This window comes from Schistocerca serialis, chromosome 11, assembly GCF_023864345.2.
Source record: "Schistocerca serialis cubense isolate TAMUIC-IGC-003099 chromosome 11, iqSchSeri2.2, whole genome shotgun sequence".
In the NCBI taxonomy this organism is placed as follows: Eukaryota; Metazoa; Arthropoda; class Insecta; order Orthoptera; family Acrididae; genus Schistocerca; species Schistocerca serialis.
The window spans coordinates 136,690,771-136,708,011 of record NC_064648.1 but is presented as its reverse complement, the minus strand read 5'-3'; the positions used below and the strand labels follow the sequence as shown (position 1 = coordinate 136,708,011).

At 42.7% G+C, this 17,241-nt stretch overlaps 2 protein-coding genes across 2 annotated transcripts in view; one reads left to right on the top strand and one right to left on the bottom strand.

Annotated features, from left to right (window-relative positions):
- The window catches only part of LOC126426537 (ankyrin-3-like), a 305,624-nt gene that overhangs the window by 75,516 nt on the left and 212,867 nt on the right, over positions 1-17,241 (top strand). The gene's annotated exons all lie outside the window — the stretch shown is intronic.
- LOC126426539 (cortactin-binding protein 2-like) overlaps positions 1-17,241 on the bottom strand; it is a 66,278-nt gene that overhangs the window by 27,292 nt on the left and 21,745 nt on the right. The window contains exon 3 of the mRNA XM_050088442.1: positions 9,050-9,220. Coding sequence (XP_049944399.1) covers positions 9,050-9,220 — 171 coding nt within the window. The remainder of the gene's footprint in view (positions 1-9,049; positions 9,221-17,241) is intronic.

Sequence of the window (17,241 nt, the reverse complement as noted above, 5' to 3'; positions counted from 1 at the left end):
GAAATCGGAGATTCGAATACTAGAGAACAATTTTATCGTCGCAAATGCACCACAGATGTGTTTGTCCCATATTGGGCAATGTCGTCAGGAGAGTATGTAGATATACAAATCTCGCCAATGTGTGGTACAGCTTTGCGATGCCGACTGTTGAAACACGAAGCATAGCACGTCTAATAAGAGGAAATATAAATGACAGCTTTGGTTTTCGTGGTCATCAAAAAAATTGCGGGGTTGTTTTGATATATAGCAAGAATGTGAAACCGACTACGGTAGAATTTCGAGATGTACGACGCTACAGGAATAATACCAGCATGTGGCCAACAGAGATCACGTGATCTGTTAGTCGAGGCGAACACAAAGCCACGAGGAGTATATGTTTTGCGTTTGTAGCCAGGTGAGTTAAACACGATCGGACAGGTATCTACCATTTACACGCTTTCAAAGTGTGTTTGTATCTATACTAACAAAAAGAGTCGTATTAAATGGGGATAAAAATATTCTGTCCAGAAAAGCGTGATCTTTTCAGTGTACTTAATGTAATATTCTCGTGAGAAGCTAAAAGGCCCTGCTCACTCGATTCCAGGGTTAGCATATGTGGCAGTGCAGAACTGTTCGTAATGAATGAGACGCGAGTCTGGATGTTAGGACGTCACCATAGGGTATCAGCAAGAGACGCCTGCCGTTGCCTTTAGTTAATGAAGTACTATAAAAATAAATAAATAAATAAAATAAAAATAAACTGCACAGATATTCACTAAACTCTTGATAGCACGAGAGAAAATAATAAAAACTTTTTCTTTTCACGTCGGAATGGAAAATGCCATAATAAGGACAACGTATGAACCAGTCAGCTCCTAGAAAACGAGTAGGGCCAGAATAATTATATGTAGGCGACAGAGTTGGAAACGATTACATACAAACGGCTGAGATGCTTTTAGAGTGTATCGAAGCTAGAGCCAGACGAAAAGTAAGCCCTCGAAATTCCTTAACTTCCTACAACGACGGAGCTGCTCGGGTGCTGAATGTATTGTCTTAGTGTGGCCAATAATAGACCAAAGCTCTGTCGGTTCCAGAACACTTGCAAACTTTCTAGGCTAGCAAATTCGTCTCAGATGCTGGTTTGACGGCGGTGAGTTTTCTGCACTGCTAATGGTGCATTTGCTTGCCGAGGGCCAAAAAAACACATGGGGAAACAGTGACGATATTACGAAACTTGAATATGTTTAGGGCGATAATGCGAGAAAACAGTAATAAATGTAAGTATTCGCTGCAGTGTTTTAGGCAAAATTAATTACGTTATTTATATTCAGGTACAACCAAGCGACATCAGTTCCGTGAAAAGACAGGCCGCAGAGATGACAATGTGCTGCGGCGACTTCTACCGCCACGCCGGCTGTTGTCTTTTAGCGTCGAGGAGCTACAAAGGATCTCCGAGACCTGATGACGTTTCAAGCATGGTGGAAGCATCGTCGCAGACATCGTCACCTTGTTTACCGTTTTAGTTAGTTTGACGGGGGAGGGAACCAAACAGCCAGGTCATCGCATTAGGGTAGGACGGGGAAGGAAGTCGGCAGTGCCCTTTCAAAGAAACCATCTCGGCATTGAGCTGAAGCGATGCAGGGAAATACGGGAAACCTAAATGAGGATGGCTGCATGCGGGTTTTAACCGTGGTCCTCCAGAATGCGAGTCCAGTGTGCTAACCGTTGCATCACCTCGTTCGGTCTACCGTTTTAAGCACATTCATTTTATCGAGGAATGAGTGCGGAGCTCTCGAGATTGCGGGCAGCACGTCATGTGTAACGGTGCCGGATGACAAAACATCGCTCCAGCAACACTGCTCACATTTGCTTTTTTTCACATACGTCACTGAATGACTTGTAGAAGAGACGTCCGCCTATGTTACTCCACGCCACTGGAACGCCAGCACGGGTTCCACAATATCGTAAAAGCAGCGTCGGATTCACAAGGACACGGTACTGACTTTGAACGCATTTAATCGCAATCGCAGACCGTAGAAATGTAGAAGGTTGGGTTTATTTTTCCGTTAATTCTCCGTCTCCTGCGGCCCACAGAGCTTTGTCGCTGCTTCAGGGACTGATTGTTGCTGCTGGCGCTCCACAATATCGGCAGTTCATAACATTCTCGCGAATGATGGCGGTTTTATGGAGAAAATGAAAAGGGGAAAAAATTATAACAAATGCACAATCATCAGTCAAACTTTACGTTTATCCAAGTTGTAAGCGAGTAAACTTTTAAACTGTAAATTACCTGGGTGGGGCATGGCTAACTGTATGTAGTCTATATAAACCAGCATTTAGAGTTAGGTCTTCTACACACAAACCCGAAAAGGTATCGTTCCGTCCAATCGAAATTACGCGTCGTATCCTTCAATGAAAAATGCTACTGACTTCTACTAATGACTTGTGGTGTCTTGCTTGTATAACACCTCCACCTTTCGACAGCATACGATTGTGTACTACTTTACACACCCTGTCCGCACATAAAAGCACTGCAATATTTCGCAGTAGTAATGGGCGAACTATAAAAATTTATCGCTTCCTAATTATGATGTCGGCATTCTCATACGTTATGTGAGCTTCGAGCACCGGTTTATTAACATGCAGTGATAACGTTTTATTGCTGTGAAATAGCCGTTAAAACTCGATTGCAGACGTGGAAAGCGAATCGCAAAAGTCGTCGTTCGTTCCAACAGAAACTACCTACCGTATTCATCACTTCTTTGTTTTCATTGCTTTAACAGAATCCCAGTTACTCCGGAGTAACTCTGGACGTAACTGCCTTCATTCTGTGGCGCCAACAGCAACAATCGACCGCTGATGCAGCGACAGAGCTCTGTGCTCTGCAGTAGACGGAGAATTAACGGAAAGATAAACTCGGCTTCTACATTACTATGATCTGCATTTGCGATTAATGTCTGAATGTGCTTACAATCAGTACAGTGTCACTATGCGAATCTGGAACTGGTTTCGTGATTTTGTGGATCGCGCGCTGGCTTTCCAGAGACGTGGCGGAACGTAAGGGGGACAACCTGGCTGGGTGTCATTCAGTGACATACGTGTAACGAACGTATGAACTGAATAACTTAAACAGTGCTGTTTGAGCCAGTTTTGCCATCCAGCACCGATATACAGGGCGTGCAGAAACCATTTGACCAAGATTGCAGGGCGGAAGGACAGCATGTAGCATAGGAATTTGTGTATGGTAACTAAAAGTCGTAAATGTATATTTTCAGCGGTGCAGGAACGTAATTGAAATCTGACATACGGAGGTCCTTGTTCAAAATGATAGGTAATTTACAGAAAATGTATACGTAAACAGAACGTTCGGACTAAGCAGTCGTCACGATGGGAACAAGATAAATTTAAAACATCACTAACACGTCTAGTACTTCTTCAGGAATGAGGACACCCACATGTCCATGTTTCTTGTTTGGATATATCTCAAAAAGGTCAAAATTAGTGAAAAATGAGGCACCACTAAGTTAACATGAGTATGTATAGAAAATGTTCAAACTGACCACCGTTTTCATACTGGCATAGTGGTTGAAAGATTTAATTGCGACCTGTGTTTTCTATACTCAGATTGCTTCATTTGATACTGTCTTCGTCAGATTGGTTTTCCGCGCCCTGTGTATGCCAGACGATGCATTACACTCTGTTGTTCGAATTCTCACGAGTCCAGTACACTTAATCTTTGGTAGAAAGTGCTAAGAACGGCAAAATGGCGGGAATACGTTGGTAGCGACTAGTAATTTTAAAATTCAGTAGACAGTAACTACGTAAAAGGAAATGTGACACTTATAACGAAGCACTACTGAATTAGACGTGAAATACGTTTATTGATTACAAAAAGTCCTCTATGGTGGACGCAGAAATGTCGGACAAGAGTGTCTGTCACGCTATTGTAGGGCAACGCATGAGGCCCCACAGAACAGGTATTAGTGAAAGCAAGCACCGTTGGTCGGTTGCCAAAGCGTTTAAAATTAAAGACGAAATAAATTTATACCGTCTATGATGTTGAAGTAATGTTTCGGAGCAGCATGAATACGGTGAAATTGATTACTCTTTCTTAGTTCGATATATATCTACGACACAACGACGATACTCTATGGAACCAAGTAGCCCCTACTCCTTCTCCTGACCAGAGGCAAACACTATTCTACTTGTTAACTGTTTTGATTATACTGAAATGTGGTGAATATTGCTTCTAGCCCTGCATCAAGGTGGGCTAACAGAATCGGATACCTGCTGCGAGTTTCCATGTTTGTACTGAGCAGTCAAGACGAACGGCGCGACACAGACGGCGACCACACGGGACACTACATTGGGATGACCAAAATTTCGGAAACTACTCTTCTGTAGTCATGTTTACATGTTAAACCTTAATCGATTCTACTAGCCGGAACGAACGTCTGCAGTACGTTCCAAGATCCATACGTTTCAGAACCATGGTCTCCGCTGAGCAAACTATCGACAATGAAACGAACTTGGTGGTGTTTTCGTATTGCGAAACGAAGAGGTTAATGTAGAGTACGAATCCCTTACGGACGCCAGTGAAAATATAAGTTGGAAGAGTATGATGAGGTCAGACGTAAGGGGATGTTCAAAAGTCTTATCCAGGCCCACTAAATCGTTAGTGGCTCCTCTTTTAGCCGACCAGGATTACGCTCGTTGTCGACAGAAACGCGAGGCGGGCACTGGTGGAAGGGTTTTGCACCTGAAAAGATTAGGCGTTTGGGGATGGCCAGAAAACTTGTGATAGGGTAATCAATCAGTGTTGTGTGATGGAGCCTATGCCCCTAAGCGAGAGGTTGGCTGTGGTTATAAGGACATTTGCAGCATCGATATTGCAGTGTTTCCGTGATAAGACAGAACTGCTATTGGCAGATTACATTCAGTATCACGTACATCCCAGGGAACCAAAACATAATAGCTGACGCATTATCCTGCAGTCCTGTGGGACTGGTCCGTGGGAGTGAAGTCGAAATCGAAGAGAACAGGTATGACATAATGTGTCTCAGGAATGTGCCCTTCGATAATTATGTTAGGACACGACTCACCAACATCAGTAGAGAGCAATAAAACGACGAGAATTCCAAAATATTAAGGGAAAGACTCCACAATATAGGCGAGGTACAGTTGAGAAACTATTACGTGATGAAAAATGAGGTGCTGTTCTATAGACAACACGAGCAGAATGACCGTTAGCTCTCGTGCATCCCTAACGAAGTTGTGAATAAACTTGTGTAGTACACAGACCTATCTTGTGGTCACCTATGGGCAAGGAAATGCTGTATGAAGCTGAAAGAGATGACGTACTTCATCAGCACGGATCGGAGAGAGTGCAGAGTTCTGGGCCCCTGTAGGATTTGTCAGCGTGCGAAACACTCTACAACAAGTACTCTAGAGCCTTTGTTTCAGATAGTGCCCACAAGGCTAAGAGAAATCGGGGCCACGGATATCTTAGGTCCATTGCCAAAATCTGTGAACGGATATAGGTGTGTGCCCGTAGCCACTGAGTTGGTTTCATAGTACGTTACCTTCACGCCCTTGACGAGAGCCTCAGGCAAGTCTGTTGCGCCCGCTTTTCTTCGGCACTTTATACGAGGTGTTGGGAGAGTCGGAAAGATTATCTCAGATAACGGCCCTCAATATCGTTCGAAAGAGTGGGCAACTTCCCTAAAGAGGAGGAGGATTGAGCCTGTTTTTGTCACACTCTGGCATCCACAATACAGTCCGGCAGAGAGAGTCATTAAGGAATTGGTAAAATTCTGCCACGTATATTGTCACAGCCAACACCGTAAATGGGACCTGTATCTTCTTTCAGCAAATTATGAACGAGGTGCCCCATGGCACTACAGGCTTCAGCCCTACAGTCGTGCTGAAGAACCATTCCCCGATGAATAGAATAACCGAATTGATGTTCCGACGACTAGGAGAGCAAGGCATGGGGAAGTAATCAAGCTAGCAATAGACAGGATAAAAAGGGAGGCGTTACGTAGGCAGCGCAACCAGGAAGGCCAGATTCGTAATTTGCATCTGAAAGTGGGCGATAAAGTCCTTATCAAAGCCCAATGACTATCCAAAGGTGGCAGATATGTATGAAAGAAATTTTACATTTATTAAGGAACAGAAGAGAATCGAAGCATTTGAGACGTGGTGCTATAGACGAATGTCGAAAATTAGGTGGACTGATAAGGTAAGGAATGAGGAGGTTCTACGCAGAGTCGGAGAGGAAAGGAATATGTAGAAAACACTGATAAGGAGAAGGGACAGGATGATAGGACATGTGCTAAGACATGAGGGAATGACTTCCATGGTACTAGAAGGAGCTGTAGAGGGCAAAAACTGTAGAGGAAGACAGAGATTGAAATACGTCAAGCAAATAATTGAGGACGTAGGTTGCAAGTGCTACTCTGAGATGAAGAGGTTAGCACAGGAAAGGAATTCGTGGCGGGCCGCATCAAACCAGTCAGTAGACTGATGACCAAAAAAAAAGGACAGTACAGGGTCAAACGCATCGATCATCCGAACGCGATTGACGTCGAAACTACCTGGTCCCGCAAATCAAAACGAGTTCACCACGTAACATTGTTGGGGAAGGAGTAAACGGTTGCAGCAGAAGCTAACAGATAGGGTAAATTTATGGCTTCGTGGCCACATTGTATGAAGTTTATTAACGATGGTGCATGGCCTAAGTAATGTAAGTTAACTGTATACATGGTGTTACAAAAAGGTACGGCCAAACTTTCAGGAAACATTCCTCACACACAAAGAAAGAAAATATGTTTTGTGGACATGTGTCCGGAAACGCTTACTTTCCATGTTAGAGCTCATTTTAGGTTCGTCAGTATGTACTGTACTTCCTCGATTCCCCGCCATGATTTCATACGCGATACTCTACCTGTGCTGCTAGAACATGCGCCTTTACAAGTACGACACAACATGTGGTTCATGCACGATGGAGCTCCTGCACATTTCAGTCGAAGTGTTCGTACGCTTCTCAACAACAGATTCGGTGACCGATGGATTGGTAGAGGTGGACCAATTCCATGGCGTCCACGCTCTCCTGACCTCAGCCCTCTTGACTTTCATTTTATGGGGGCATTTGAAAGCTCTTGCTACGCAACCCCTGTACCAAATGTAGAGACTCTTCGTGCTCGTATTGTGGATGGCTGTGATACAATACGCCACTCTTCAGGGTTGTATCAGCGTACCAGGGATTCCATGCGAGGGAAGGTTGATGCATTTATCCTCACTAACGGAGGACATTTTGAACATTTCCTGTAACAAAGTGTTTGAGTCACGCTGGTACGTTCCGTTGCTGTGTGTTTCCATTCCATGATTAATGTGATTTGAAGAGAAGTAATAAAATGAGCTCTAACATGGAAATTAAGCGTTTCCGGACACATGTCCACATAACATATTTTCTTTCTTTGTGTGTGAGGAATGTTTCCTGAAAGTTTGGCCGTACCTTTTTGTAACACCCTGTATATAACCTTTTGTTCTGTATGTAAGCTATACGGTGCAACACAGTGAAGATTATCGGAAAGGCGATGCAGAAGTAGTTGCGCTGATGAGGAGTTGCTCATTCGTATTTGAGGGAGATTTGCAGTTTTAGGCATTGCGGATATGCCACTGTGATTGCGCCGAGGGAGAGCTTTATACGTAATCGGACGCAAAGTTCAGCGAGAATAAGGAACGTGGATTTATGCTGTGATGAAAGTGAGGAGCCTGGAAGCTGAGAGATACTTATTTGAAGGCAAGGTATAGCTAACGGCAAGAGATGAATTAAAAGGATACAGTTCTTGATGGAAGTAAGGCGGTAGTGAAGACCAAAGCCATGGTCGCGACCAGGGAGTATGAAGTGGTAGTGTTACGTAAATGCGATTAATTTTACCCTAAAGGTATTCCTGAGCCTTAAATGTGCAGCAGGTTCTGTGACGCAGTGGATTTTGTGTGTACTTTTTTTTAAACTTATATGTGTGCGAATTTCTATGTTGGCAGATTACTATATGAATATGTAAGTGATTTTTGTTGCGACCAAAGATGTCCTTATGGCGAACTGAGGGCTAATTATTCAGATTAGATTCGGAGAAGAATTGTGAGTGTGGGTGCAGACTGCCTACTACAAACAGGTAGTGGTAAAGCAGCGATGGGTAACAAGATGAGGATAGGTCAGGCTGGTGAAAGGGTTTTTCTTGTGTAAACGACTGACGCAAAATTACTTTTGCAGCTGTAATGTTTCAGTGTGCCAAAGCCTAATGTAACGCCACTTCATTTCGATCTCCAGATGGTGTGCAATTATCACAGAATTGGTGGGAATTTTTTTTAAAGAAATGCAACTGCCTGCGACTTTCGTTCATATATAATCTTAGGCTCTGAGCACTATGGGACTTAACATCGGAGGTCATCAGTCCCCTAGAACATAGAACTACTTAAACCTAACTAACCTAAGTACATTACACACATCCATGCTCGAGGCAGAATTCGAATCTGCGAGCGTAGTGGTCCCACGGTTCCAGAATGAAGCGCCTAGAACCGCTCGGCCACAGCGGCCGGCTACAATCTTAGGAAGGACAGTGTAATGAAGGGCTAGTAAGTAACAAAACCTCAGATTCCTTATCTTCCTTATACAAAGAAAAATTCAGTCTTTTACTCGCATCGTTTTAGACTAAATCATTAATAGCTGTAATTTTATGCTGAATAGGCCAATTTCATTGGTCAGAGTTGTATTAGGACGTTTCCTTGATTTTTGCTGCCTATTTATTATCATCAGTGTAGACTAGGATTTTAGAGATCGTCCACAATTTTTTGAAAGACTACTGGAGGACAACAACTAGCGTGAGGGTACTCTGTATAATAGATCTAATTAATTGTAAGAAGAGGCTGTGCCGAGTGGGAGGAAAGCGGCAAGAGGTATGTTTGTTAATGCCAAATACTTGCACTGATTCTCTCGTGCGCTGTGTCGAGAGACAACGCGGGCCAGCGGAGGCGACACTGGGGAGCCGATCAGCAGCCGCCCCACTGTGGAGGCGAGCGCTTCAAGGTGGTGGGCAGCCGGGACCTCGTGGAGGGCGGCACCCCCAGCAGAGCCAGCTGGGGGCAGAACTCCCCGCTGTCAGCGGCGCCACGCCCACTCAGCCACGCCGCCACCTGGACGTCACGACACGAGGGCCCGATGGCGGCGACTGCAGCACTGCACGACAACGCACGCTCACGCCGCACGGCATAACTCAGTCGCAGGAAGAAATTCAGCTGACGTCTATTACGAGGGACTCAATGTGGCCGCGTGCTTTACAATGACAGACGACATTAGATGGATGCTTTCACCTTCATTGTCCGAGCATCTACCGTGATGACAGACTAATTCTGTTTGGAACATTACTCAGGACAACAAACATGGTACAGACACTCTTGTAAACATTTGTTTCTTATTAGGCGAGGATCATGGCGCCTGGTGCTAGAATTTTAATGTGGTGGAGGGCTTGTTGGGCTCTGTGTAATATGATCCGTGCCAAGATACTGGGGGTTCATTGGTGATGATCAACTCATTTATATATTGGATCCAACGCCAGCGACATTTGAGACTCCCGTAGTGAGGATAATCGGTCACGATTAATTCATTAGCGCACTTGACCCATGACAGCTAACTTACGACACCTAGTCATGCTGGACATCTGTGTATTTTGAAACATGACAATCATTTATTACTTCGGCTCATGTTGAACTCAGCCATCGTGTAAAATGTAGCGGTGAAGAGATGTGCTAGGCTGTATGACCTCACTTATTCGAATGATGACCCATGACTGTATATAATGATTTTGAGGTTCTTCTGTATTACGCGCCCTCGCGCACTTGATTAAAGTTATTGTGTTACACTGTCGCGACTGTGATTTTCGTACGAGCAGACTTTTTCGTAACAGACAATTGTGCTCCCGTGGACAGTAATATGCACCCTCTGACTGCCTGTCAAACGATAGTTATTCTATACCCAAGGCAGTACTGCTGATGAAAGAGTAAATGACTTTGGAAACTTATGGTGAGCCACGACATCAAGAATGGTTGCGTGTGACTTGGTTGGAAGCAGGAATAAATGAATTAGTGGGGTATCTGTCTCGTGTGATACTATTGTGTGCCAATTTTTGTAATAAAACGACCTTATTGAGGACGGTGTTCCTGAGAAAATTTTATTTGCTCTTTCATTGTTCTGTTTTTCGAGTGGCCACAATTATCCTGAAATGTGATGTGAACTGTCCTGTGTCTCCTCTAATATATCTTTTTCATATCTTGATTTATGTGTCTGTATTAGCTGTAATTAACTGTAGGGAGAGTGTAGAGTGAAAATCTGAACCTAGCCCAGAGCATAACAAGTCGGTTGCACTTTCTGTGCACCAGTAAATGAGGTGTATTGGTGGGCGTTGTTATCCTGTGATTCTCAGCTTGTCCATTTTCTTATTCTAGGAAGAGACGGCCATTATCCTATGGAGACTAAATGTCTCATTGCTTGCTAATTTCCTTCATAAATATCATTACTTTTACATTTCTTGCTAGAGAGGGTTGATAGTTGAGATCAGTGCACTCAGTTACTATATATTATGTCACTACATTTTGTGCACTCTAGCCTTAAGGATACATGGTACTTTTCTGGGTCATTGTTATGTAAAAATCAACATTTATTTCCTGCACACTTTCTAAACAAATTAAAAGTATTTTAATATTTCTGAAACAGCTTAAGGCTATTAAAAAAATTAAAAGGAAATTATGCAATTTTTTTCCAAATTGCTTCCTCATAACGAGGTACCATTTAATGCCATAATGTTATACAATTTGAAGGAGACCAACTTTTTACCAGCTATGCATGACATGATGGCTGAGGTACTAGACCTATTTAATTTCACCCATTATGTGTATTACTACGATAAAAAAATATTACATCATAGATTTTAATTTTTTTATAATTTTTTCCCTAGTAAAAATATTATTTTTTCTATAATTTAGTTTATTGTGCAATAAAACTTAGGTCTCCTACGTAAGTATGGACTATTGCAAGTTACAGACAAAAATTAGAAGAATACTTTACAAGTTGTAGGAAATATTTGTACCTAAATTCTGAAAAATACTGCTTGCGAAATTGCGAATTGGAAGGGTCTACGGGTTTGCACGCAGCCGTACGGTACGTAACACGCGCTCGCCAGCCGACCTATCTAGGAATGCTGACAATTTGCTTGGTCAGTAGACGTGCGTCCGGCTGCAGTGCGTCACAGCAGAGTAAGCCAATGGCCGTCGGCAGCGTGCGGTGTAACTAGCGCGGCCTCGCGGGTGAATACGTCTCTTTTCTTAGCTCACCAAGGAGCCTTTCGATGCGACCGTAATTAGTGTTGTGAAAATTTAGTATTGAAGCTATTGCACGAGTGCACAAGCGAAACTAAACCTTTTATTCCACAGGTAACCACGAGAAACTCATTCATTTTATGTTCATTGTTAACTCTGGTATTTAGAACTAATTAAGCATGTTCATATTTATTCTAATGTCTGCTATGATAGCATATTCTACTACTGCTGTAGCAATACTACCACAGATTACGGGTGTTTTGTTTGAACCACTATCAGACATGGTAGTTTCAACAACTAATGCAAAACTTGTACTCAAGTACAGTTTGAGTGAAATCCAGCAACAGTTCACATCTGTAAAGAAGCAAATTGATCTAATTCGTTCTGTTAAGGGTAATGATACAACTTTGGAAATGGGTACCTCTTGGTATAAGTACTGGATCACAATCAAAATGCAGGTAGAGTCTACATTTGCTAATTATGAACAAGAGACATACTGGTTTTTTAAATCTTTTGCCACATAAAACTTTAATTGGGTGTAAACATACCTGCTTTGATTTTGCGCCGGCCGAAGTGACCGTGCGGTTAAAGGCGCTGCAGTCTGGAACCGCAAGACCGCTACGGTCGCAGGTTCGAATCCTGCCTCGGGCATGGATGTTTGTGATGTCCTTAGGTTAGTTAGGTTTAACTAGTTCTAAGTTCTAGGGGACTAATGACCTCAGCAGTTGAGTCCCATAGTGCTCAGAGCCATTTTTTTGATTTTGCAGGGAGTATCCTTCGTACTGTATTAGGTAATTTTAACTAGTTGAGATCTACTGGAAGATAAAGGCAAAATATTAGCCCTTGAACAACAGTCCAGAACAGATTCAACTAACCTCTCTAATGAAATTATCGTATTAAATAATATGCAAAGAACCATTACTAACCACACAGTTTTAATTGAAAAGATTGTAAACCAATTTATCTCACATTTCCACATAATTCGTAATGAAACAAACGCAAATATCCAAGAACTATTCCAATGATTAAATAGTGTAAATGCACACTTAGATTTAAACATTATTTTGTTAAGGATTACTGATAGTTTATCAAATGCTAGAATTGGTGCCCTTAACTTAAGAACAGCCTTAGAAAGTAGTTCAAATGATTGTTTGAGTAGTTTACTACTACATCCAGAGCAATTTTCACGGGTCCTACTATCAATTGAGCGAAGGCTAGATGCAGCATATACTATGCTTTATCCTGTTAACTTGTACAATTTATACACTTACTGTTAGTTAATCAATACACACTCTTTAATGATTGAAGGTGAATAAACTGTTATTGTTTCTATACCCATTGCTAGATCAAAGCATAATTTATAAATGTATAAGATTTATACTTACCCTGTGAAATGGAGACAGGCAGGTAGTTATGGAAAGTACATACTAAATGATTATCTACTGATCAGCAAGGATCGAAAATATTTTGTGTCCCTAAATGAAAACGATTTGCATATGTGTAAATGTAGTCACAAGTTAATTTTGCGGTGAATCGGTAGTATTCTTAGATAGTAGGGTATACAGCTGTGAGAAACAATTGTTTATGAATCATCCCCCAAGAGATGATTGCCCTAGAATTTTAATGCATCTTTATCATCCATTTCTTAAACGATGCTGAAGGTATAATTTTCTCATTTAACTCTACCCTTGACGTCACATTTACATGTAAAAATTATGATACACCTGAGTCAGGCAGCAGTAGCCGACCGAGACAGACGCAGCAACAGGGATGTAACCGCTTTTGTGTCATTTACGAGTTCCTTACCACGAGCGAATTTTATTGCATCATCTGTGTGCTTTAATAGTTCAGTTTCTTGAGTTTCTGTGTTTAAATTTAATTCTAGTAGCCACAGTTGTCACGTTTTCATTTGCGTCGGAAAGTAAATCAATTTTGTGACACATTACAAGTTCCTAATCAAGTGCTTCGGTAGTTAGGTTTTCGAATATCTGCGTATTACTAGACACAGTTCAGACATTTCCATCAGGGTCTAGAGTAGAGTTGCGCAGCATGTGCCAATAGTCCGTTTATCTGCATGATTTAGGTTTCATTGGTCTTTAGTATGAACAGGGACTGCGATTGTTGTGTGCAGATGCGAGCCGAGTTGGTGACACTTCGTCTCAGCTTCAGGCTGTGATGGCTTCGGTTACACAGCTTGAGGCTGCAGTGGATGGGCACCGATTGGTCCTCACCAGTGGCCAACCCAGTTACTGCTCGCACTGAGGCTGACCCTTCACCTGTGGTCGAGTGGGAGGTCGCCCCAGGACGAAGCAGGCGGCGAAAGACTTCCCAGGCTGCCGCACCTAAGGCCCCCCCCCCCCCAGTTTGTCTGACAAACAGGTTCCAGGTGCTGTCTATGGCTGACAATGTCGCTGAGCCAGATGTTGTCGCCTGTCCTGTTTCAGAGGGAACCACTCAGCCTGTAAGATACGGGCAATCTCAAAGGGTGGGATTATTGGTAGTTGGGAGCTCCAACGTTAGGTGTGTTATGGGGCCCCTTAGGACTTGGCTCACAAGAAAGTTAAGAAAACCAATGTGCACTCCGTGTGCATACCGCGTGGAGTCATTCCAGATGTGGAAAGGGTTCTCGTGGACGCCATGAAGAGCACAGGGTGTAGCCAACTGCAGGTGGTTGCTCATGTCAGTACCAATGATGTGTGTCACTTTGGATCAGAAGGGATTCTCTCAGGTTTTGAGCGGCTAACAGAAGTGGTAAAAGCTGCCACTACTGCTTGCAAGAGGAAAGCAGAGCTGACCATTTGCAGCATAGTCGACAGGACCGATTGCGGACCTCTGGTACAGAGCCTAATGGATGGTCTGAATCAGAGGCTCAGACGATTCTGCGACCGTGCTAGCTGCAGATTCCTCGACTTGCGCCAAAGGGTGGTTGGGTTTCGGGTTCTGCTGAATAGGTCAGGTGTCCACTATACGCAAGAGGCGGCTACATGGGTAGCAGGGGCTGTGTGGCGTGGACTGGGCGGTTTTTTAGGTTAGAGGGTCTCGCGAAAACAGAAGTAGGGATTCAGCCACAAAGGGTGCAGGCTCAACACAGGAAGAACATAGATACATGAACCATTGGTACAACAGTTGTAAATTGTCGTAGCTGTGTTGGAAAAGTACCACAGCTCCAAGCGGTAACAGAAAGCACTGATGCCCAAAGCGATATAGGCACTGAAAGCTGGCTGAAGCCGGATATAAGCTCAGCCGAAATTTTTGCGAAGAACCTAACAGTGTTCCGAAAGGATAGGCTAAACAATGTTGGCGGTGGCGAGTTTGTTGCTGTCGGAAGTAGTTTAACTTGTCACGAACTTGAAGTAGATACTTCCTGTGAGTTAGTATAGGCAGAGGTCATTGTTGGCAATCGGAATAAAACAATAATTGGATCCTTTTACCGACCTCCCAGTTCAGATGATACAGTTGCTGAAATGTTCAAAGAAAGATTGAGTTTGATTTCAAACACGTACGTGACTCATACGATAACAGTTGGTGGTGACTTTAATTTACCCTCCATACATTGGCGAAAAAAAATGTTTAATTCCTGAGGTAAGCATAAAATATCATCCGAAATTGTGCTAAACGCATTCTCTGAAAATTATTTCGAGCGGTTAGTTCATGAGCCCACGAGAATAGTAAATGGTTGGAAAACGGTTCAAGTGGCTCTGAGCACTATGCGACTTAACTTCTGAGGTCATCAGTCCCCTAGAACTTAGAACTACTTAAACCTAACTAACCTAAGGACATCACACACATCCATGCCCGAAGCAGGATTCGAACCCGCGACCATAGCGGTCGCTCAGCTCCAGACTGTAGCGCCTAGAACCGCACGGCCACAGCGGCCGGCTGTGAAAAACGGACTTGACATCTTAGCAACAAATAATCCTGAGTTAATATCGAGCATCAAAACCGATTCAGGGATTAATGAACAAAGAGCTGTCGTAGCAAGATTGAATATTGTAATCCTCAAATCCTTCGAAAAATAAGCGAAAAATATACCTATTCAAAAAAGCAGATAAAAATTCACTTGACGCCTTCCTAAGAGACAATCTCCACTCATTCCAAATTAATAATATGAGTGTAGACCAGATGTGGCTTGAATTCAAAGAAATAATATCGGCAGCAACTGAGAGATTTAAACCAAATAAATTAACAAACGACGGAGCTGATACTCCTTGGTACACAAAACGGGTTAGAACACTGTTCCAGAAACAAAGTAACAAACATACCAAATTTAAACAGACGCAATATCCCCGAGATTGGCGATCTTTTACAGCAGCTCCAAATTTAGCGCGGACTCAATGCGAGATGCTTATAACAGTTTCCACAACGAAACTTTGTCTCGAAACCTGGCAGAAAATCCAAAGAGAGTCTGGTCGTATGTGAAGTATGTTAGCGGCAAGAAACAGTCAATGCCTTCTCTGCGCGATAGCAATGGAGATACTATCGAAGACAGTGCTGCCAGAGGAGAGTTACTAAACACAGCCTTCTGAAATGTGTTCACAAAAGAAGACAACGTAATTACCCCAGTATTCAAATCAAAAACAGCGGCCAACATGAGTAACGTAAAAGTAAATATCCTCGGAGTAGTGAAGCAACTTAAATCACTTAATAAAAGCAAGTCTTCTGGTCCATAACTGTATACCAATTAGGTTCCTTTCGGAGTATGCTGATGCATTAGCTCCATACTTAACAATCATATACAACCGTTCGATCAACGAAATATCCCTACCCAGAGACTGGAAAGTTGCACAGGTCACACCAATATTCAAGAAAGGTGGTAGGAGTAATCCACTAAATTACAGGCCCATATAGTTAACTCCGACATGCAGTAGTATTTTAGAACATGTATTGTGTTCGAACATTATGAATTACCTCCTAGAAAACGGTCTACTGACACAGTCAACATGGGTTTAGAAAACATTGTTCCTGTGAAACACAACTAGCTCCTTATTCACATGAAGTGTTTAGTGCTATTGACAAGGGATTTCAGGTCTATTCCGTATTTCTGGATTTCCAGAAGACTTTTGACACTCTACGACACAAGCGGCTCATAGTGAAATTGCGTGCTTATGGAATATCGTCTCAGTTATGTGACTGGATCTGTGATTTCCTGTCAGAGAGGTCACGGTTCGTAGTAATTGACGGAAAGTCATCGAGTACAACAAAAGTGATTTCTGGCGTTCCGCAAGGTAGTGTTATCGGCCCTTTTATGTTCCTTATCTATATAAACGATTTTGGAGACAATCTGAGCAGCTGTCTTCGATTCTTTGCAGGTGACGCTTTCGTTTATCGACTAATGAAGTCATCAGAAGATCAAAAAAACTGCAAAACGATTTAGAAAAGATATCTGAATGGTGCGAAAAGTGGCAGTTGATCCTAAATAACGAAAAGTGTGAGGTCATCCACATGAGTGTTAAAAGGAACTAGTTAAACTTCAGTTACACGATAAATCAGTCTAATCTAAAAGCTGTAAATTCAACCAAATACCTAGGTATTACAATTTCGAACAACTTAAATTGGAAGGAACACATATAAAATGCTGTGGGGAAGGCTAACCAAAGACTGCGTTTTATTGGCAGGACACTTAGAAAATGTAACAGACCTACTAAGAAGACTGCCTACAATAGGCTTGTCCGTCCTCTTTTAGAATACTGCTGCGCAGTGTGGGATCCTTACCATATAGGACTGATGGAGTACGTCGAAAAAGTTCAAAGAAAGGCAGCACGTTTTGTATTATCGCGAAATATGGGAAAGGCGTTTTTCATTGCGACGGAATCTTCTCACGAAATTCCAATCACCAACTTTCTCCTCCGAATGCGAAAATATTTTGTTGACAGCGACCTACGTAGC